A 25,026-nucleotide genomic window follows, 5' to 3' on the forward strand; every position below is an offset into this window, starting at 1 on the left:
TATTTTATATTATAAAATATATAAACATATATAAATATCTATTATTATATACATACAAAATTTTAAAGACGCCTAATGACAAATTCTTGCATAATGTTGCATTAACAGAACAACACCTTAATAACCAAGAAAATATTTACCAAATGTTTTTTATCTTGGCTACATTTTAATTATGGTAAAAATTCAACCATAATAAATACAGATCTTAGTATCAATACTGTATAACAGAAAATTGTTACTGGTTGTACAATTGTTACTGGTTGTACATAACTGACATTTCTAAATATCTTATATTTATAGCACGGAAAAGGTCAAATCACCATTTCAAGAAATGGTGGAAGGCTATGTTTTCCTGTAACCCACAGTAACAGAGCACACATGTTCATCAAAAAAAGGAAATCATGCAGGTGACGTTATCTGCAACTCAGCATAGCTAACAACATCCTAGATTATTTTTGTGTGGCCAAGGTATAATCCTATAAAGACAGGTCTTGTTCCTGGACCCAATCTAAAAGTACCAAGATTTCCTTCAGGAAAAAAAAATGTAACCAGGAAAAATACGATGCATAGGTTTGGGAGCATATCTACACAGATGCAGCCTGAGAAGTTAATCTAAATTGCCTAATGTGAATTAGTAAACAGCACTAAATTTTTGTCTGGACACTGTCCACAGTAAGTTGGCCTTCAATGCATCCAAACCTGAATATTCAAGATAAAATAAATCAAGCCAATGTTAACACTAAGTAAAAGCATCCCCACAAAAGCTTAATGTGATTTTCATTTAGTAAGTGAATTAAAGTAACTGTTCTTAGAGTCTCTTTGTAAGTCTAAGCCTCTTGTTTCCACTACATCAATATACATGCCAGAGGTATATTAATAAACACCCCAGTCTATTAATATTACTTCACTTCCTTGTATTATTTATTCTCATCTTGAAAAGTTTCAATAAAAGGCTTAAAGTCTTCCTAAAAGTTAGAAGCTGTTTTCCTTTGTTCAGAAATGAAAGAGTGGACATGGCGCTCTTAACTCTGTCTGCAGCAGCTGCTTTGCACAGACCATCAGACGGGTGTTTAAATACGAACTAAATATTCTCAGAACACAGCTCATTTCTCTCGCAATGGTTTCTTTATGTCTAAGAGATGTGACTTTCTTCCTAGACGTGGATCCTTCCCAATTAGGTTGGAGAAGTATTGTTATTCTCCCAGTCAACTACGAAACAGCGCTATAATCAACAGGCACCCAGTGACTGCCATTCGAAAGACTCTGCGTATCGGCAGTGCCCAGCCCACAGTCTATCAGCCACAGCTCCCCGCAAAATTCATCCGGCTTGTTGGCCATTTCCAAGCTGCATGAATTATTCTGCTGGCAGGAACCCATTTCTGGTCATCACCTGCACCAGGGCCCCACAGCTCCTTCCTCCTGCATGCAAGTATCCTTGCCACATACTGTGGTGCAAGCGTCACTTCATGGGAAGGGGTTGTGGTAAAAAAATAAATAAATACCATGTGTATGCTTTAGTTATTAAGCAAATATACTGCAAAATCAGATCCCTTTTTCCTGTTAATACGCAGCACTTCTTCCGTGGCACTTGGCAATGCTAAATTATTACTATAACATTTAATTTATTCAATATTGGATGGATGTCTAAAAAAATAAAATCCAAACACAAAGGCTTCAGAAGAGGGACCTTATCTTCATGTAAGTGACAAAAGCAACTACTGGCATATATGGCGTTATATAACTAAATCATGATTTTGACATATAATAAAGTGCGTAGAAAAACTGTGTCAGTTCCCTATGGAAGAAAACGATACATGAAATACTCGTATTCCAGCAATTAAACAAGAAAAAAGAAAACAAGTAACAGTGCCAAGTCACCTGAACTTAAAACTTGGAATCGGATTTATTAAGCACACTTCCAAAAACAGAACAAGAATGTTATATAGGAAGTGTGCCCACTGGCCAGAAGAAACACTGCCACCAAAGCTGACAACACAACTGGCAAAGAGAACGGATTAAGGAGGCTCACATCGTAATTTTTATTTTTACCACTAGAATAAGGACTCAGTTAGCATTTCATGTCTGTTTCCCAAAGATCCAATCGGCAACAAATGGCAAAGGAGGACCAGTTCTTTTCCACGTTTATTGAACTACTACATAGCCTACCTATTAAAATGAAAAATGTTAAGCAGAGAGGCAATAACAACATATGCAGGGACCCAGCTTTTAGAAATTCCATAGGACTAAGACATTTTGTGGATGAGATGCCTGGCCGCAAATTTTCAGCGGCAGTACAACCCCTCCCCTCCACCCCCCACAAAAAAAAAGCAATCCACTCGCTATAGTGAACCATCAAAACTTTTTTTGAAAACTAAAATTTGACATACACAGGAAAAAACACAGAAAAACCCTCTAACTACCAGGAACTGCAGTTTTCCTCCTTAATGTTTTGGGTTTGGTTTTTTTTTCCCCCTCCTTTCTAATGTTAAACATGATTTGCTCTATGTCTTAGCAAGCATACTTATATGTCTTAGCAAGCAACATAAGGGTCTGTAAGAGGTATACAGGGACATGCTAGGCAGCATTAAAAAAAAAAGCAACTATGGTACCCCTCAAGTATACACAGAAATTATATTTCAAGTTTTTTATTTTATTATTCAACCAGATTTTCAGACTAGCCATAGACCGAATACCAAAATACCTAACTATATGCCAAGTTTCTTCCTTCTCCGAATACCTCAAAAATGGAAAAGAAAAAAAATTCAATAGATTTACCTTAAATTTAAACTAAAGGTAGATCTAATGCCAGCAAAAGCCACTATAGAAATGCCTACACAGCACAATGAAATGCTATGCAGAGACATCCCTCCTTGTTCTTTCATGATTTTGCCTTGTAATGCAGCTAATGTAAAAGCCTGTGTGTACAGCAAGCTTCCCCTGCCAAGTAACCCAGCTCGGAACTCCACATAGATTATTTACCTTGCTGGGAGGAAGAAACAACCCCCCAAGCCTCAAAACCAAAGCAAAAAACAAACCAACCAACCCAACAAAAAAAGGACACACACCCTATCAGCAAGAGCCCTGCCATTGTTTGCAACAGACCTTCCATCAGGCCCATAACAACCTAACGTATCTTGGACACCGTAAGTGCAGTAAAGGATTTTTTTCTTGGTTTTAAAAAGGAAGATTAGGGAAAAAATATGACTGCCATTAGTGAGTCTCTTTCCTTCCCATTGGATTGTTTTCTGATAATCCTACAGTGAAGCAATATATTAACCAGGAGCTATTCTCACAACGATACCCATAAATTCTGTACTATTGTTTTATCACAATTAATTCATCCCTAGCCAGCTCCTTGTTCATCATGAAAACATAAACAGCAGAAATCCCAAAAATGTATCTTACTGGCATCTTTAAAATGCAGCTGGAGTGGCTGTGGCACTGTTCTACTGGTTTACCACACAAAAATCATATATATCCATCTTCCATACCCACTGACCTCCAGTGGTTTCCAGTGTCAGTGGTGGCTTTGTTTTAGATTTTTTTCAAACATGATCCTGTAAGTTTTTACAGAACCGGATACCTGTGGAGTATTGGAGCTTATGGGCCCTTGGGATGAGACATGATGAAATTAAGCTATTTCATCAGCCATAGAGAATAAAATAGCTCACTGAAACAGATCACTCTTCCCTGTTTGCCTTTACGGCCAAAGTTTGCAGTTGCTATGTTCTAATGCAGCATCACAGAGACTGCTTGAAATTATGACTAAAAGTGGTTTTTCACTACAACAAGCCAATAGACAAAGACAGTATCAAAAGCCACCTCTTGTTTTGTTCTGCTTTGTAATGAGATCAGCTTGATGGGCAATATACCACTATCCAACGGATTAAGATGATGTTACTTACAACACTGGCTTCAAACAAAATTCTGCCTTGATGTTAGATAAAGAATACAGAATCCTGCGTTAAGTGCCGCTTTCATACTGTAGCAGCTGAGGGAATAGTTTTCAACTGTTCTGATACTGCTGTACCCAGAATACGCGGGATGATTCAATACCTTGCTGTGAATCATCCCTCCTGCAAACATCTCATAACATGCATAATTTGCAATCAGTCAAAAATAACACCAATTAGAAAAAGTGTTTCGCCATTAAGTATCTTACTGCACCATTAGATCTAAGGTAACAGCCTGCTATATCATATTCAAAGGACTGTAATTTTAGTACCTGAGCAAACCAAAAGAAATTATAATACAAGTAATCCAATAATATGCAAATATATCGTTCAATTAAAAAAAATAAGTTAATTTTGCTTTTTCATAACCATTCTGTTTCCCTTAAATTTATACAGTCAAAAATTGTCTTATGGAGGTATTTAATTAATATCTATAAAACATTCTAATTTAAGCAGTTGTATTTATTTCACTTAATTAGCATTGTGCAATTCTATGTATTATCTTTCTACCAGAGTACAAAGCAAAAATACTACTGTTCTGGAATCAGCATAGTTGATTCTCAGTTAAATGCACAGAGTTCCACAAAAAATTCTCTTAAGTATCAGAAGAAAATTTAGGCAGATGAGAATACAGGTTTTTATGTCGAAAACTCACAGTGAAAATGCTGTGAATTGCACACCACTATTAAAGAGTTCTGACATAACAGATGGGATGTCAGGATAAGACCAACTGGTCAGTAAAAGTGAAAACATAAGTGACAGACATTTAGTTTTATTCTTTGAAATGTGACTTCATCCTCAAGATCTTCATGGCATTTGCTACATTTTAGAAACTGTTAAGCTGTTGATTCGCTAGCCATTTCACTGACTACTTCTGCAATCAACCAAAACGCTTATTTTTTTGGCTATCTATAGAGTAGTAAACATGTTAATTGTCAAATTAACAAGATTTATTAACAGACAAGATTTGTAGTTATCTCTGCTGCCAGTCATTGTTCATTTATAAAGAGGAAGGAGAGGGATAGGTACTCTTGAGGAGTTTAAAAGTATTTTCAGACTACAGTTGATTTCACTCAGGAGAGAGGGTAGAATTGCAAACTCTTCATCAACAAAAAACATAATGCAGTGTAAGTTACTTTAAAAAACAGTGCCAGTGAAACGATTCATTTTAATTTTCATATTTATGGAGGTGTACAATTTAACACATGTGCTGATCCTCTGGATACCTGCATAACAGAACATCTGGATACCGGGCTGGCAGGATACCCAACAGAAAAGAATTCCTTAGTACTTCTGTTACATTCAAAGTGCTGTAGACTGAATTTTCCCACATATACCATAGTATAACAGTTGCTTAAGTTTGAAATTTCCAGAAAAAAAAACAAATTAACCAGTGTATAACACATTCAGCACTCAACAGAGCAGGTCAAAAGCCCTAGCAGCAGTGAGTAGATATTTGCACGTATCACAGCAGCATTTGCAATACCTCCAAAGCCACGGAACACACACCTATGATGCTTTACCGTCTTCATCGTGTTTACAACTATCACATTAAAACAGTAAAATAACTTACCACTAGGGTTAAAAGCCATGCAGCAAATAGGCTTTTCATGTGCAGGGAAGTGGGCCACAATACCATCGCTATCAGAGTCCTCACTGACAAGTACCTGCATAACATTAATAGAGACAAAGGAAGGTTAGGAAGTAAAAATACATCTAAGAGAAAATACCAACTTACTGATATGGGAATCGTTTTATGAGATATACACAGTGGTATGAATTAGAAATATAGCTCTGTGTGAACTAAACACAATCTTCCATAATTTTTTCAGAGAAAGAGACATGAGACATGTTCAAATAACTTACTATTAACTAGAAAGGATTATGTGGATTCCCTACTGGAAAAACATTACTGTTTTGTTACATGAAGTATTAATGGCTGTACAGAAGCTTATTACAAAAGAAGCCTGTATGCAGTGCACCAGAAAGCTACATTTCAGGTTTCCATTGCCGTTGGCTGAAGGAAGGGTTGTGACCTCTCTGTACGTCTAGAATCGAGAGGGCCTATTACTCGTAAATTTGTGACAGGAGCTCTCCCGCTCATTCCTGTAGACAGGAGCTCTCATTCCACCGGGCTCAGCAGCAGCGTGCAGTTGGACTAATGCAAGGAGCGTTGGTGTAACTACACTGAAGAGCGCACAGAGTTCTTTAACTGTAAACAACACATGATTTTCTCTAAGCAGTAACAAAAATCACATAATAGAAAAAACCCAAGAGGCAGCGTAGAGTTTTTCAAAGAAAAGGGAATATTTAACCATCACAAATCAGTATTTTCTTTGGGAGAATTCGAAGTACACGTGGCAAACAAGTAGAAATCCAGATCAAAAACCCAGTCAAAGAAAGTGGGTTTGCCTTCCATCGGTTACATCGGTAGGAACACTACAGCCTGCATCCTGCTCATAAGTGGTGACGGACTTGAGGTATCTGGATTTCCAAAAGATGCAAGAAATGCTAAGGACTAAGACTGTGTATGAAAGCAGCTGCATTGTGAAATATGCAGCTAAGAAGAATCTTCTCCATCTTGAAATTGCCTCAATAGACATTAAATAACAGTATTACAAAGGTGGTTAATCAAAACCCCTTAGAGAAATCATGCTGTCGTAAAATATCTTTTTGTGAACACAAAAGCAATTAAAAGGTAGGAGAGAGTTTTCACAACTGAGGGAAATTAAGTAGAAAAGGAAATATATGGACTGAGATCTGTGCTGCACATCTTCTGGAGAAAGGATGAACTTTAGACTTTTTTTAAACAAAATGCTATTTGAAGTTGATAAAACTACTTGGATCAGTCAAAACTACAGCTGACTGTGAAGACATACAAAAGGACCTCCAAAAGTACACAGTATTACCGAAGTCTAATTGTATGAAAAGGAAAAGATATTCTTAGATTTATAGAAGAGCACCAAAAGATGTGTGGATGAAACATATGCAAGATTTGTAAAAGTATTTTATTCCTTGGTTACATCATGTTAAAGACTAAATTAAGTAAAACAATGAGAAAGATCTGTCAGAAAAGGACTTAATAACAGGGTTTCTGTGGTAAGCAACAACCACCTTCTTAATAAGATAGTGCAAAATTGCCCATTTCAAGTTCAGAATAATTTGTCTGCTGCTTCCAAAATAATCCAAAAGGTTTTTAATACTTCCTATTCCTAACAGATATCAGAATAATCTTTTGATATTTTTATGCTTCAAAAAGACAAATCATCTTTAAATGTTTAAAGAAGTCACGTAATAAGGATGAAGAGGCCTGCGCCTGACTTACTTTAAATGTTCAAATTACTTGGCACTGTCACATAAGCACAATTATGGTTTTGCTTTCCGTTGTCAGCATTTCGTGCTTATTCCAGAACCACTAACCAAAGGGTCTGGAGATCTTCCTAAGAGCTTTTCAAAGAAACAGTGTTCTTTTCTCAGCCTGTATAAACTGCTCTAAATAACTCCTATACATCATCTTTTCACAGCTTCCACTTTTAGGTAACTTGGTCTTATCCTAAACATTTTGCTCTAATTAAAGATACATGATAATGATCAAGTAACATCATAAACCAGCTTTACAAGAGAAATAGAAGGGTTTTTTTAAAATCTAGTCCATTAAACAAAAATATTTAATCTAGAAATGTGTAGGTATCAACAGTATCTAAATCATTGCTAAAACCAGTTATATAGCATATTTCACATGCATCATCTTCTACAGACTGTAAACTGGATTAATTCAGCATGGGGGTTTTTTTGTTTGGTTGGTTGTTTTTTTTTTAACTAATGGTAAATGCACCACTTATCCCTGCAACACAAAACCCCTGTTCAACAGACAAGGAACACTCTGGATAGTAAGACAACCTTTAAATATTTTTCCCGTGGAAATAGAAATCAAAAATTCCACAACATTAAAAATTGTCAAACACCTCAGACATACCAATTTGAGAATACAAGGAAGACCAAATCTATTATTTATATGCTATGCTAACTGATTCCATGCTTTAAAATGTCTTTTTCAATCACTGCTTAAAATTATCTTCCTGGAAAAAACACCTTTTGTGTTTAATCTAAAAGGAGTTTTTAAAAATCTTCACTTTTTACCGCAAAAGTTGATTTTCAGGTATAGCAAACTAGTCCTTATTTTGGCTGTTATACAATTCCATTTTTTGTGATAAATTCTTCTTCCTTGTATTTCTATCGGTATAGTGTCCGATCAAGAAAGAAGAGCCACTGTGAGCTTGTGGATCCTGAAACCCTCGCCTGCCACCAAGCCTGGCTCACGCAGAGCTTTCAGACTCAAATTAAAATATGCTAGTCTCCTGCATTAGCCAAGCAATTAAAAAAAAGTAAAAAAAAAAAACCCCACACCTACAAAAGCACCTTCGTTAGTCAAAAATTTGGAAATCCTTGGATAGTGGAAAATCTGAAACTCATGTTGTGGTGGTGCCATGCCACCTCCTTTCTTGACATCTGATATCTGTCACTGTGGCCACCGATTGGAAATACTTGCTTATGAAACACACACGTGGAAACAACACTTGCTTGTCCAAGGTAAGATGAAGTTGAAAAAATGTTCTTCATTTTTTTAAAAATCAACATGAAAAAATAAATTCTTGTGGAAAAGAGAAGAAAAGTACTTTTTCTGAAATCACCGACTTGTATTTAAATCTTCAGGTTGCACTGCAAGATTTGTCATGTCCTTCCCCTGCACCTTTGCAGTGGACAGTTGGGGAAAACATACATCACTTTTTATGATTTCAACACTACAAAGGAAGCGGGGGGGAAACAAAGAAATTACAGCAGTTGACTTAACTACATCATCAACCAAAGAAGAGCCTCTTTGGAAATGTCCCTTCCAAACCTGTCACAAAAGAAAAGCATGGCTCACATGCCAGTTTAGCACTTACATAGCTTTAAAATCACAGTATGATTTTCACCATTGTATACAACTTACAGAAGACAAAAGTATGCTGATATATCACGAGATACTTCATACTGGAATACATTATTTTCTGTAGTGGAGATCTTTAAATGGATATAACAGCCTCAGTACAACAGTTCATATAAATTTGGATCGATCAAGTAGCAGAGATTTCATGCAGAGAAGGATGAAGATCAGAGCTGTACAGTAATCAAGAAGCATTCATGGCCTCCACACCACAGGCTTCACAGATTTTAGAAACCATTTCTTGTAAAGGCTGAAATGGAAGACGCTATCTGCAAAGGTGCCGGAGAGAACAATGTCTGTAGGCTAACAAATGGCATATTAAATCAATACCAACATTGTACAACTGGTTCCGTTTGGCCAGTTTATGGTTTCTTACCACTGAAAAGAGCGGAGTTGGAAATTTTTCTTGGAAGTCAAAATAGTGGGTACGAACTGCCTAATAAACGCATCCAAGTGCTGTCAAAAAGCTCGAAGGAAGCAGTTCATTCACCTTCCCGAGGCAAAGAGCATGCAAAGCCCACAAGAATCCCGGGGCTGCAATTTTCTTCATCCCAAATAGGCTTCGTTCTCCAAGGTAGTGGCCTCTAACCACTCTACTATTAAAAGACCTTACAAAGCCTCTCATTGAAAAAGGTTCATAAATCTTAGCTTTACTCTTATGACTGCATAGTCACCGAGGTTCATAAGGATGCTCAAATATCTTCCTTGCAGAGTTCCCTACCATTAAAAATAGAAGCATCATTTTAGAGTAAAACAGTCAACAAGAAACAAACACTAAGGCTCTTCTACCAGGATGGCGTTGTAAAGGAGTACTCAGCCTGTTTCTGATGCCCAAATACTATCTTATCAAGAGCACTGCAACACAATTTTCAAAGTAGCTGCCCAGCCAGAGTCCAAAGCTGGACATGCAGAGCCAAGGCTGCAGCTCTCAAGCCAGCGCTATTAAAGTCCAACAGAACGCTGCAGTTGATCGAAGATGAATCAAGTCCTCTTTATCTTAGTCTAAAAGAGAAAGAGACAAAACACCTAGGGGATCATTACATTTACTATCAGAAAACAGGGTTTGCTTTGAGGGCAAGAGATAGCTGAAGACGAAGCTTTTTTCTCCTATGCCATATTTTTCTTCATTCATTGTATTTTCCATACTGCTGAACAGAAGCCACTAGTAATTATGACTTGAATTATTTTAATCTTTAAAGGCAAATTATACCACTTCTCCCAGTGGAGACATGTTTTTAAATAAAACATGAAAGTAACACAAATAAAAACTGACACAAATCTAATCAAGCAGGTCCTACTCTTAATAAAATGAAGAGAGAACAACCCCAACATCATGAAAAAATAGGTTTGGCAATATTTATAAATATGAATATTATATCATAAATAGATCTTTGCACGTATACTTAAGATCTCCATTGATTTAAGTACCTGAAGTCAGGGCAGTGTTTGCTTCAGTTCCTAAGACGTATGCACAAAAACTGACCCCCCCAGTTAGCCTCCCCCAACATATAGCTAAGGTCAAACATCAGTGGAAAAGGGCTAAAAGTGATAAATCTGTGGCATTAACTACTGCACTCCTTTTAATAGAATCCAGCATAAACTCAAAACAGCCTTGTGCTCAGCCTGAACCATTTATCTGAGACAAAAATGTCTTCTTGACAAAAAACAGATCTCCTTTAATAAAAGTAAGGCAGACAGTATTATGCTGCGAGGGAATCCTGTTGCTCTTTTTATATTTATATATAAAAAGAATTCTTCTGTAATACACGTAGATATAAAAAGTGAAGAAAATTGATGCCAAATATATGAGCATTAGAACATCAAATTAGCCTTCCTGAAGGTTGTTCTTATAAATAAAAGCACTGGTGTTAATGACCAGTGGAATTACATATGTAGTTAAAGTTTTATTATTGAATGCACTTTATTCTTTTAGCTTCTTTTTGCTTTAGACCAAAGTTTCACAACAATTCTTGCTCCTGATAAGCATCTGTTTCAATTGTTATCAACTCCTTACCAAATAAAAATGAACTTTGGAAACTGCAGCAGTCTGCAGTTTTTTTCTGAAAATTCCTTTTTAATGCAATAAAAAGTTAATAGGGAACAGAAAAAAGTACCAATCACATGTTAGAACATAAAAAGATCAACATGTTATCTTATTTTTAGAAGTTATTAAAATATTTCCTCAAATATTTTCATGAGTTTTGGACAATCTGTGAAAGCAACACAGTGATATCTCATCAATCACATCGCTCTATCAAAAGCACTGAATATCAAGTTTTGTATTTTTAAATGACCACATATTTCTCTGTCAACTAAATGTTAGATGTTTAACAGATTTACATTCAGTCACAAAACTGGCGACTTTTGAGAAAGGTCATTATTGCAGCCTACATGTGGGTGGCCTAGTTGATTAATTAATTAAGAATACAGAAACAAAGGTCGAAAGAAAATAATTTTTCTTTAAAACTCAAGCCACTGAAGTCTTACACATTTAATTCCAATTACTGAAAAAGAGGACATCTGTACAGCTTTAGTTTTATCCATTTCAACTAATTAACAGATTCAAATAAATAGTCATTACATCTAACTGAAAAGTTTGCTAACACTCCATTAGAAAGAAGTTTAAACAAGCACACAACCTTGTGAACATATTTTGGCTTACCACAAAGTTACTTGGGCATCTCGATAATTATTTTTACTCCCTTTACAAATATATCATGACAGCCAACTTCAATAATTCTACATTCCTTTGCATTTATTTAATTACCTCATAATTCAAATTTTCTTAAAGTACCACCAATTACGAAAGTAAGAGCTATCATATAAACAACTGCTGAGTATAAGATTTTACTACAATATCTACATTCATAAGGTTTATTAAAAATATTTTCCCAAAAGATTTAATCCTGCAAGATTACATTAGAAGATTTCTTTGGTCTTTAATTGTGTATTTTTCAGACATAAGCTAGTATTTCAACCTCTGCCATGGTAGCACAGCACATTTCGTGAAATGCATTGAGTTCCGTCTTGCATTCTTTATATTGGATATCTTTGAAATGGCAGATATAATAAAAAATTAGTGAAAATTTAAATCTGTAGTTAGTCCTTCTGGCTTATGTCCAAAACATGTTCCTTAATCATCCTACCGGCAAATAAATCTGTATGTTCGTACAAATGCACAGAGCAGCTCACTCCATCTTTAAAACCTGTGTTGCTGCGCTCAAAGTGAATGGACAAGCACGTCCATCATTACTTTGCAAGCCTTTATATATACGTATTTTAAAAAACCCAAACTGCTTCCCTGCTGAAAAAAAGTGCTTATTTCTCCTTCAAAAGGACATGCTTGCTTGCCTCAGATTTACTGTCGTCTTCTTCCATTTGCTTTCTCTTTTTAAAACAGATTTCTTCCTTTTTTACTATGTTATCTTAAAGATCTATTTTATAACTAGGAAATACAACACCCAAATTCTTAGTTAGGCTGTGCAGGTAGACAGAAATCTTTATTGACTGGAAGAAGGTGAGGTATTCCTTTTACATTAGGAGTCCGCTGATAAGAAAATAACTCGTTCCTGCTTCCGAAATTCCCCTCATTTACAATTAGGTTGACAACCTCTGAAAACCATGCAAACACACACAAATACATGTACATAGTTGCTAGACAAATCTCTGATGAAAGGGAAGCAAGGTTTTCAAACTGTTAATTCAGTCCAGAAAACACTTGGTAGGCATTACTAATTCTTGTGGTTTCCCACTCAGTTTAGGAAGACTGATGCTTGTAACGGGCATTAGCCATCCAGCAGCATCCCCATCACGCAGAAATGAAATATTCCAGAACAGGCATCTTCATCATGGGAGGAAGTAGAAATGCCACTAAGTGTTTATTTATACCCACCCAGACCTTTTATTTCCCACCTGCAACCTAAAAACTGGGATGATAAACCAGTAACTTTAGAAAAATCCCTGCCACACAGCATCAAGGAAACTGAGATTAACCGAAGCAAGGCATTCGCTGTACTGCTGTACAGCAATTACTTTCTCTAAAACACAGGTGAGGCTGCACTCTGCATCAGTTAATCTGCTCAATCACTCTTTTGTTTTAACTAAAGTGTCAGTAATAATGTGGTTTGGATGACTACTATCAGCAAACCAATTTGCCACAGAAGAGTAAAATAATTTCAGAAATTAATACAACGAGGAAGAACCTATGTAGCTCAAACAGCCGTACAGATTTCAAAGCAGCACGATGCGTAATCACAAGTTTATGTTGAAGTATATGAGCAATCACATTTAGGTCAGTGAGATTACTCACATCATTTAAAGGTCAGACTTGCTAAAATGCTTTCCTGAACTGAAGCTTCACTCGATTATGCTAGAAAGACCAGCCAGGACTACCCAGCTAGCACAAACACGTGCCATCTAAAGTAGCACGTCATTTCTTGCAGGCTTGCCTGCTTCTGCCAGCACACAAGCACAGGATCTCTGCCAGGCTCCTTGGGACAAGTCAATTCACACAACTGCTGACTTCAGAATCTGCCACATTCAGATGAGGCTCCATGCATGAAAACTTGCATTTCCACCTAGCAAAGGAAATACAGCTGGAGTGATGCACAAAATCTCAGTGGGGATCGTGAGCACACACGACACTGCTTACATTAGAAGGTCCTTTACTGGGGCAGTGTTGAATGACAGTCTTTACTTAGACCATGTACAAAGTGTATTCATTTTTAACCAACTTTCTTTTTACTAGATGCACATTTCAGTAAGAAAAGATTGTTGAAAAGTCTTCTGTACAACAAAAACCTAACAATGCAAAAGAAAGATTAATTTATCTTTCCTGGAAAAAATACAATGCCAATTCTGAAAGACAGTCTCAGTACTGAAAATAAATTATTAATAGCATTTTAAAACTTCAGATCACAAAAATATGAAAGCAAGACATACAAACAATTAGGATATCTAACTTCGAGCCTCCTTCCCTAGAGATTCAAGACAAAAATTATTTTACTAGAACTGATGGCTTATTTATGTTACAGCAGCAGTATTTGGACAAGGCAAGTGTTATCATTTTTACAACTACTCTTCCATAGTGCCCTTTAGGCTCGATAGCTCCCTACTATTGTTAAGGTCAGAGGACAAGTTCATAAAACCTCTAAATCATACATAACAAGACTTAAAAACCTAAAATATATCATTTTTTTTCCCCCTAGGTCTATGCAGAAGAATCAAAGCACAGACAATGACCATCAGAAATAATGACCACATTAAACAAAGCTTCATGAGAAATTTATGAAGCAAAATTTTCCTCTCTTTTTTTTTCTGGCAGTATAAGAAGAGCCAAAATACCTTTTTTCCCCCAGGAAACAAAAACAAACTCCAATGGCCAGACTTATTTTAAGACCTCACTCTAAGTTTTTAAGTAAAATAAATTCTTTTTTCCATTCTCTTATACTGCCCCCCCTCTCGCATTTTTATTTTATTTTTGCAAGAAAAGACCTATGATGTTCTATGAACAATCCCCTTTCAATGTAACATTACTTGGCTAAGTACTTCCAAAAACAAATCTCAGGAACAACCACAGCCCAAACAGCATACTGGGGTTTTTGTTTGTTTTGTTTGTTTTCAAGTAAAACATTTTATTTTCTTCTCAGCTATGAAAAGAAAGCAACCTGACTACTGATTTATCACTAATACCGTATTAGCTTACCTGCAATAAGCATCATAATGATAGGGGAAAACAAGAAAAAATAAATTGTTTTTTCTTTTTAAATTCAATAAATGTGAACATTAGGAAAAAAATTTAACAAAGTAGTTACAGAATAATGAAGTGTATGGGAGTCCTACATAAACACTGATTCCAGGACCAGACACTTCAAAATGAAATGACTGATGGAAACAAGCAGAAAAAGACATGGATATCTTCTCTGTCTCAAAGACAGTACAAAACACCAAATTAAAGTTTGTGTGATAATGGCATGGATTTTTTTAACAAATGATTTTGCCTGACACACTGTACTGTATATTATTACAGTACATATGTCTCACAAAACAGCATCATGCTTGATTACATTTTAGTTTTGAAATTTATGTAAAACGATAAGCTTTTATACTTAATATGCCGCCTCACTCAACATCTTTTTTTAAACTGGAATTCAACAATTCACCGTATTTCTAGACAATCACATTTTCCAGCCACATTATATATTAATAAATATAATCAGACTACATATACATTTCAACTGATCAGCATAAATCAATGTCAATTATGAACAAGTGTTAGAGACACAAAATGTGACACTTCACACTTGAACTTGTCAAAATGTCACATAAATATGTTCTACGGACAATATATATTTTGGCTTAATTTCAAGTCCAAACAGGACTTTATCACAGCTGCGCATGTTTGTAAAAGTTTTTGATCTAGCAAAAATCTCATCTATTTTTCATTTTGAAAAGCATAAAATAGATTTACCCAAGATTTTTGTGAAAACAAATGCACATTCTGTTTCTGTGCAAACTGTATTACCTGCCCTTCTGCAACTGTCTCTGTATCAATGATAGTGATGATTCCAGGCACCAGAGGACTTCGACGAATGTTGCTATGAGCTAAAATTTCTTCTTCAGTTGCTCCTGAAGGCAGCGTCCCTGTCAGCTGTGTAACTACTTTCCCAACCATTGTAAGTCCAGTCTTTATCGTCTAAAAAAAGAAAGAGAACCAATAAATAATGTTTAGAGTTGTTTTGTGGATCTATCTTGAATTTTTTCTCAACACAATTAATATAACCAGATTGCACACACCAGAAGCACACAAAACAAATGTTTTTATAAGTGACATATAAGCTGCAAAATGCTGTAACAGAAATACCTTGAAACAAATTAGCATCCTATCAGTTTGAAGTATTCACCTTTATTTTAGAATTAAATGCTTTCAAAATATTCTTGAAAAAAAGAAGTATTTTAATGTTGTCTAAATGTTAGTGTTTTTTCTTTCTTCAACTTTATTATTTACTTATTCCAAGGGGTACAGAGCATGGATAGTTTGAAGAATCAAATGATGAAGCCAAGATGGGTGCGTGTGGAGGGCAGTGTTACTTATAGGCCCTAATGGTTAATGCTGAAATAGTTACGTTTCCTGCATGAGTGCAAGAGACAAGGAGTTTGGCCTTTGATAGGTATGACAGACATATTCATTTATTTCTCAGCAATTGTGCCTTTTGTAGCATTAAAACTGAATATGGGATTCAAACCCAGTAAAATCAAAAACGTCATCCTCAAGGTACTAGAAAGGACAACTCTGTAGAAAGTACACACATATCCCGTTTCAAATAACGTGACTTTCCACAGTCTGCATCTTTTCCAGATGTGGGTTTGAAAACATATTCATTGCACCAGCTTTTATCATCTAAAGATGCTGAAGACTGTTTTTATGTTGTTTTATTTTATTCGAAGAGGGAGAGTACACACAGTAGGAAAGATAACAGATTTAAAGAAAACCAACTCAAACTACAACTTTAAATATTTTCTCCTTGAATCAAGGACTGCACCTTATTTGCCTATAAAGAATTGAGCAGATTTATTATGCAACATAAATAAGAAATAGCAACAGAGATCAGAATGGAACGACACTATAACAAGTCAATTCTTAACTAAAAAGACAAGCTAAGCTGCCTGCTAAATTGAAAAGGAAAAAAACTGTACAGATCACAGACTGAAACCAAGAAGCAGCCACAAATCAATTGCAACTGCTTTGTTTAGTGCTAAAATCTCAAACTGCAGTGATTAGAAAACACATTAGTGTTCATCAATTAGCAGCCAAACGTTTGTTTTAATAATTCATAGGAAATGACTTACACAAAGTCTGTTAGTGTGTTGTCAGGAAAACCTCTGAAGGGCCAACAGAATTAGGCGCCACACTGTATTGACGGCAATATCCAGCCAGGAAGCCTGATTAACCTCTGAGATGCCTCAGCTGATGTACTTACCCCATTAATGCTAATGGAGATACTACCACTTAAAATCGAGCCATGCCTTTATCATAGGAATGTCTTTGGGGTTTAAAGTCTTTGGTAACATCCTGCCATTTGTTACTTATTATTTCTTTTTATACTTAGGTACAACAAGTGAGAATAAAACAAATTTTAACAGTGGCAAATCCAGAAGAGTGAAAAACATAATAACATAAAGCAGATAATGATATCTCAGGAATAGACCTAAAATAGACCCAATGCCATGGCAAGAACGCACTTCAACAGACACTCTCCTTACGACAAGTGACAAGGCAGTTTTCTGGCCAATAGTTAAAATCGTGTAAAATGCACTGGCAGTTTATACAGCAGGAAGGAGAAATCAGTATAGAAGTACTACATGGCAAAATACCTATGCAAGTTAAAAGATCAAGAATTGTAATTGACCTATTTTAGAAAATATCTTTAATATTGTAACTAGAGAAATTGGATAACAAAGTGCCAAGTATAAATTTATAGCTCTCTAGAAAAAAAATTAACATGCTTATCTAGCAAAATGAATTACCGTCACACGTTAGAGTAGACTGTGACTGCAGGACTCCTGAGAAGTAATAGGTGTACAAAGATGTGGCCGAGGCCATTAGCTCAGAAATATCAGTGCAAAACCATTACGGCACTTACTTCTTTGTGCTATGTGTATATTTGCAAAAACTTCTCTGGTAATCTTTAACCTTTCCCATGCCATATCAGCTGTCCCTCCATCCATTAGAGCTAATGACCTTGCTCTCACATAAGCTGTTAGTACTCATTAAGAAGTTATCAGGTAACAAGAGAAAACAGATGCAGCCTTTGCTAAATCACTTTACCACTATAGGATTAAAAGATATGGAGAAAGAATCAACTAAAGTTATGAGGTGAGAAGAACTTGGTTTATAATTTGATGCTAGACATGTGACAGACGGAATACATTTTAAATGAAATAGGTTAAAGTTTGCACTGTCCCAGTTCCTTTGTCATTGATGGGAACCTGCCAGTGCATACTCAGTAAAATTTTCTTACAAATAAAGTTGACATACTTGATCTAGTTCCTTTTGTATGCAATGATGTGCATCGTGCAAACACACAAATTATTTGTATGCTCACATGTACCCTATCTTCTTAAAAATGAGACTGTTCACATTCATTCAAACATAAAGATAGACATATATATTTAATTAAAATAAATGTATGTGCTCATACCTCATTTAATTGAAAAATAATTTAACTTTAATTAGATGACAAAATTAAAATGTATCATTCAGTGCCTGTTAAGCTGTTTTGTTCCAACAAAGGTCTTGCATCCTTTTAGTGATAAAACAATATATTGTTCCTGTTTCTCATAATAAATACATTTTACATGATTTATTTGTTTAGAAATGAAAAAATCTATAGAAAGCAAAAAGAAGTATCAAAAAGATATGCCCTGGTAATCAACAATATGAAAGCCTCATGGTTAGTTTCAGCAAAATGACCATACAATCAATTACAGATGCAAGTTCAAACTAAATGTTTGTTGAAATGCTCATGCTTCGCAAAGATGTTTCCCTCTCCTGCTCTTGCTGCATATTCTGAAAAGAGGTAGGACAGGGAAGAAACCTATTAGGAAATTCATCTTAAACTGCCTGGCAAGCCTGACCACTAGGGATACATCAGGATGGGGAAGGTCTGCATGAGCACCACTTGAACAGAGAGCGAGCTGAAACGTGACTCACCCAGGGACATGGTGGGACCAAACCTCTCTTCAAGAAGACATAGGAAAAAAAAAACCCAAGTTTGGAGACATAAGAATGTCTTTTCCTATGTCCCCTTCCTTGTTGCAACCAAAATGGACAAATACGGGTAATTATAACAAGCAATTTCACATTTAGATGCTTATCTCAAACCAAGCACCTCAATATTCTCCCATCAATAATACTGTTAAGTAATAATGGGGTTTATTCTGAAAGATGTTCTATGTCCATTCTACTGTGTTTGTTCAACTGGAGTGAAAAGAATCTTCATCCCATAAGGAACACTATTTTCATTTTTCCAAACGCATCAATTTCTGTCTTTGCTAAACATTAACCTAAATTGGAATCTTGACACGTTTTCTATTTTCAGAAATTTTCTGCTTGGTCAAATTAGAAAAAATATCAGAGCTTTTTAGAACATGAACAGACAGAAAGCCAGCAAACAAATGTCGGGAAATGAGAACAAGAGATGGAGCTGGAAAAAACGCAAGTCTTTTTCCAGCAACAGCAGAAAGCAGTGCTCTTGCAAGATGCATCTAAGGAGAAACAGGAAAAAGTTCCATGTTCAAAATAAAATCCTTCTAGAAACTATATAATCAAACAGGAAGACGATGTAAAGGAATTCTTCACAACGGCACCAGAATGACAAGAATTTGGGCACCAGTAAACAACACACTCCAACATGACCACAATTTTGACCTCAGTACTCTTGGTTAACAGAGGAGCTTCTGACTCCTAAGTTCTTTGATTAAGGAGGAAATTTATCTGCTGCATCAAGTACAGTACACAGCAGTATATCACACTGAGGACAAACCCACCGTTCACTACCAGGACATTCAAAAATGTTTCTCATCAAAGGTAATACCATTAAAGTAAATTTCTGTACTGCCATTGAGAACTTCTACAAAGGATCCAAAAGCTAATTCTCAGAAATGAACCTGTTGAAATTACTCTTTGCTCTCAGCTTTATCTTTCTCTTTTATATGATGGTTCTTTCACTTCCTTCAATAAGAAATTGGAACCCAAACAGAGAAAAGGCTGTAACCCAAGATAATCTGACAAAACAAGAACTTTAAGGAACCACTTCCGAACCAAAAAGCAGCAGTGGAGGGAACAGAAAAGGACATCCACTTTCAAAAAAGCTAATACCTCTGCTGATCAAAGCAAATTAATTACAAACCACTGCAAGCTGATAAGATGTAACAGCAGCAGAGGTTTATAAATGAAGACTTACTTAAGCAAGAAGTAAAGTTTATGGTGAGGTAATAAGATGGACAAAGAGCAACAGATATTTGGAGTATATATTTGCCAACAAGAAAGTCAGCTTTTCAGTTATCAGAGATGAAAACTTGCTAGACAGTAAGCCAAGATTCAGTGAAATTGGTAATAAACACTTCAGATTTAGTGTTGCACACTCAGACATGAATAACAAATTAATACGGTAAGGCTGAGATATAGTCAAGAGCTAAATCGTGCAAATATTTAAAACTGCATTAGTATTAATCTTGCCTATAAAAGTAACATCTAACAGCCAGTTGAGAGCAAAAGCAATGTGCTGTGCAAAATACAAATTAGCATAGAGATTGTGCCCTTATGATTATCCATTTTCCTAACTTTCACTATTACTTTCTCTCTGTACGGAGACTAAAACACATTTTATCTTCAGTATCTATTCACATGACGCAACATCACTACTTCAGTGTTTGCAGACGTTCAGCTTAATGTGGGAATTTCTAGATTATGATCCTTGGCTAGTACTAATTAATCTAGATCTAATTCTAGATTATGATCCTTGGCTAGTACTACTCAGCAGATAAGGTCCTTACTGGCCTTAACACCTAGTTATCCACAGTCTTTGGGGGTAAGGGCTATAAAAGATGTCCTCCGTTTTTAGCTTTTTTAGTCTGTTGAAAAAAATTAAGCAGACTAGTGCTTAGTCTTCTATGCTTATGGGAACGCTTTGACAATCATTATATGGTTTAAGAAAGCTTTCGCCTGTTCTTCAGTCATGCGTAGGCTTGGCTTTGGCAGTACTGTGATCCGTTTGTAAGATTCTACCACATCTGATCATAGCTGTGGCTGATCACGCTAAGCCAGTTGGTTTTTCAAACTTATCTGCGCTATAAAAAAAACACATTAATGACGCTGAGATTGAAGGAGTTTGGGGAGATTCCTCCCCTCTTTTTTTTCTGATAGTGAAAGTATGCAAAGAGATACAGTGAATTTCAGATGTCTTCAGAAGAACAGCAATTGAAGTTCTCCTCAACAATGTAAAAAAACCTGATTTTTTTTCTCCTCCTCCAGGCACAGTGAGATTGTGTCCAAAGCTATGTTGATGGAATATGTTTGTTTTTATGTTGTGTTTTTACATGAGATGGCATGCCCTATGTCTGTCTTTGTGGGTTCTTGTAACTGTTGTTTTCTTCAGTGACGCTGAGCTTTCTGTTCTGTGCTGTCATTTAATTCCTATTATTAGATTTGTTTTGTTGTGCCTATCAGAAATGAAAAGGCTAGTGGTTACAATGAAAGCTTGTAATCAGCATGAAGTTTGCCAGACAATGCCAAAACTCACTTTGTGTGTGTGTGTGCCTCTGCGTGTGTGAAAAAAGAAATTACTTGGCAAGATGTTGCAGGCAAGTCCTCAAGGAAAGGCGCGGGGTGGGGAGGGAACAGTAAAACAACAGTTCTGCATACTCTTTGGCTCATTTAAGATTTTTCCAAGCCATGGTCTTCTTTTGATATTATGAAAACCCAGACATTTCTCTGAAAACAGAGGGATATTATAATGTCATCTTAACTAAGAAAACTAGGCAATGGAACCTATATGTAAACAGTCATTAATAAACTCTAACCTTCAAAGAAAACTGCCCCGTAATTAATTAGCTGCAGTACTGTGCTGTCATCCTTCAGAGAGATTAAAACATATAATGCTAGTGTGATTGAGTTCAAAAAGCACCAAGCACTTGTAAAGTCAGTTTTCAGGATGCTAAAAGACTAGTAATTTACAATGTTGATTTCTAATCATGTAAACTTGTAGTATTATGAATAGTCATTATACAAATCCATTTTACTATGATTTTCCTGTACCAGGAGTCATGAATATCAAGTACCATGATACAAACTGCTGTTTGTAATAAACAAAATTTTTAAAAATTAGTTCAGAAGGACAGGAATACTTTGTGAAAAACAATGGCTACTCAGAGATTTGCAGGATCAGGACCATACGCATGGTGCTAATGCTAGCATGTTTCTTACTGTGTTTTCCTCTTTTGTGAAAGGGGAGGTGGAGGGGAGCCGATGACACACAGTACAATTCAGCAGGGAAACCTAATAATTATCTTCCATGATAACCTCTCCCAGCAGCAGATGATGTACTCACTTTGGCAGCACTAATGACTGTGGCAGTGTAAGACTGAATGTTGTCTCCACAGGCTCCACCACGGGATTGATGGCATCGGATCAGCTACAAGAAGAAAGACAGCAACCAAGTAACTACTATTAAACTACACAAACCCATAACCCATTACCATAGCTCTTATTTATCATGTACAGTGGTGTGTTTTTTCCTACAAATAGCAAAAAGCCCTGCTGAGACACTTAACCCCTTTTTATAATCTTCTGGGTGCCACCCAGACTGTCGCGTACTCAACTCCAGTTTTCAATTACAAGATGAGTAGTCACTAAGAATTCATAAACTTTGAAATGGTGGGATTTTTGGTCTGGCAGCAATACCACAAATAAATTTAAATAAATATAATCAAAAGCTTTAGCCATGTATATGTAACATTAAATATCAGATATTCTAAGAATCTGAGTGCGGCTTTCCCCTCCTTTTTATGACTAGCAAGCAAAGAAATGACAAAGGAAAAGAGCTACTTGAAACTTTACATTTAATAGACTAAAGAACGTACATGGGGTTTACTCTATATTGCCTTCCTTCAAAATTAATGAATCAAACCAAGACTCTTCTACCTGCCATCAACCTACAAAAGCAGTTTTTGCCTTTGAACCCTAACAATAGAATCTGTGCTTCTGACTACATAAAATTACAAAAAACAACTATAGAGATTTGTTACTTGTACACAGAACATGTTGCCTGTTTAACTGTTTTACTGAAAAGAAAATTAAAAATCACTGTAAGACCTATTTGTTTCTTCAGGCTTTCCTCTTCTGCTTATATTTAAGTATCTGAATAAAAATAGTTAAACTAGGGAGAAAGGGGAAGTCCACAAGGAATATACCTGGGAACACACAAGCCATTTCAATTCCTTTTGCGATAGAATTCTTGTGCTGATCAGTGGCTTATATTTTTGGCAGCAGTACTTTCTAAAACCTAGGCTGACTGGTTAAGTTTTATGAAACCACACAGGCATGGCATTAAAGGAAAGGCAGGCCTGAATTTGGAGAGAAATCAGTTGTGCTTGAAAAGGTGTAACAACAAATACATTTCTAAAGTCTGCTTCTCTGATAATTTCTGGTTCAGCTCTAGAAATAGCTATTCCAGTCACAGGTGGAAGGGAGAAAAAACATCTGCTTTGAAATAAAAATAAGGCATTAGAGGATGAATTTAAAGTTTTCGAACACTTCAAGCTTTAAATACACAAGCACTTCTCTAGCATAGTGCTGGGTAAAAAGAGTGATAATTTTTTTGCTTGGCATCTATTTTCTTCTTCTGCCTCTAGAAATAAGAAAAATTATTTCAACATCTTCATTTTTTTTCCCAGAGCCTAACACTTTCAGCAAAGATGTTAAAAAGTGGGCTTTTTAGTACTATTCCCTAACCTACAAACTGCATTGCTGTGTTGTTTCAGACAAACCGACCGGGTCTGTGCAGACTCAGTTTCCCCAAACAGAATTTAAGAATCCTCACTTGGCTTTCAGAAGTGTCTATAATTAAGTGCTTTAAACTCTTCAAATACAAAATAGGTTGATTATTGAGTGACCTCACTGAAAACACATTTTGATAGCTGTCTTCTCTGCCTACGCTACTTACATACTTATGCCTTCCAAGTTCACGAGCTTAAATCAAATGTGCAGAGTAAATATATGACACACATAAATACCAAAGCACAACCACTGTGGGTCAAAGATTAGATCTGTCATCATTACGCAACTCCTCTTACAGATCATTTTTAGTGCATAGCTTTTTTCTTAGGCTTTCTCTTTTCTCCCCACCCCACCCCCCACCCCATGTACAAAAGCTAGAACAAAATCTGGAACCAGAGAGAAGTATTTTTTGAAATTAAACCTTTCCTTACCTTATTTTCTGCATAAGCAAGCCAACGGCTTCCAAGAGCAATAGGATTCATGTTTGGCCCTGGACAAGGATAGCAGCCTGAAAAGTTTTAGAAGGCAACATTAAGAAATAGCTTTATGACTTCTTACAAAGAATTTTATTTATTGCCAAGAAAACAAAAAGTCAAAACCAAAACCTTTCAATTGCTAATATCACTCAGTAAATGCTTACATTTTTGTTCCTAAAGATAAGACTGTGGTTAGATGAGCGATTTTGAACAGTTAATTATGTGTAAATACTCGTTTCTCCCTATGTTTGCATTTTTTTAATGCCATTTTGATAGAGTGGAGTGAGGACAATATTTTAAGTTTGATTGGATTGGTTCCGTATTTTCACATTTTAATCAATTTTACTTGATTGATATCTTTCTATTGGTCAACAGTTTCAGTTCACTTCAAGCTCTTCTATATTTTTGTGGTATGAAAGGGTGTATTGTGCTTTAGGTTTTGGTTTTAGTAATTCTATATACGAGCCCTTAGCCTCTCAAAATACTTTTGCACACAGTTAACTTTACACAGTGAAAGAATTCATAATCCCTGTAAAATCAGTGGCAAAGTTTCCATTGTTCACCTGCTTTTCATTACCTTTATATTATCATTAAAAATAGATATATACACATGCATAAAGATGAACATACAATAGAGAACTATTCCTAAGGATTGAAAGGTGAAAATACCTATAAGAGAAAGCCACTGAAAATAGCTGTGAACGAAAATATGGCAAGGCATAAAATGAATCAGGCCCATGTTAAATGCTGTTTAATATATAAAGTCTGAGTTAAAAAAAAACAAAAAAAAATACCCCCCCAAACTGACAACCGAGAATATCACACTACTAACTATTAAAATTAAAAATACAGAACTTTACAGTATTGAAAACAGTTAGATAATGCTTAAATATAAGTGAAAAGCTTAAGTAATCTACAATTAAAAGCAGTATGGTGACCCTCATCCTAATTGCTATTACTGTCCTGTTTCCCCTCCTTTGTTTTTCATCATTAAGCTCCTTGGGGTGGACGGCTGCTCTTTCTATATCAACACGTAACCCTTGCCTGTATTTA

At 35.9% G+C, this 25,026-nt stretch overlaps 1 protein-coding gene across 1 annotated transcript; it reads right to left on the reverse strand.

Moving 5' to 3' along the window:
- Positions 1-5,526: 5,526 nt before the first annotated feature.
- On the reverse strand, positions 5,527-24,005 carry LOC104158012 (breast carcinoma-amplified sequence 3-like; the record flags this gene model as incomplete). Its single annotated transcript, XM_009695569.1, has 4 exons — positions 5,527-5,620; positions 15,464-15,634; positions 22,050-22,133; positions 23,929-24,005. Coding segments are annotated over 4 exons (426 nt in total), but the record flags the coding sequence as incomplete, so codon positions are not given.
- Between the last annotated feature and the right edge of the window lie 1,021 nt (positions 24,006-25,026).

This window comes from Cariama cristata, unplaced genomic scaffold (genome assembly GCF_000690535.1).
Source record: "Cariama cristata isolate BGI_N322 unplaced genomic scaffold, ASM69053v1 scaffold9022, whole genome shotgun sequence".
Taxonomy (NCBI): Eukaryota; Metazoa; Chordata; class Aves; order Cariamiformes; family Cariamidae; genus Cariama; species Cariama cristata.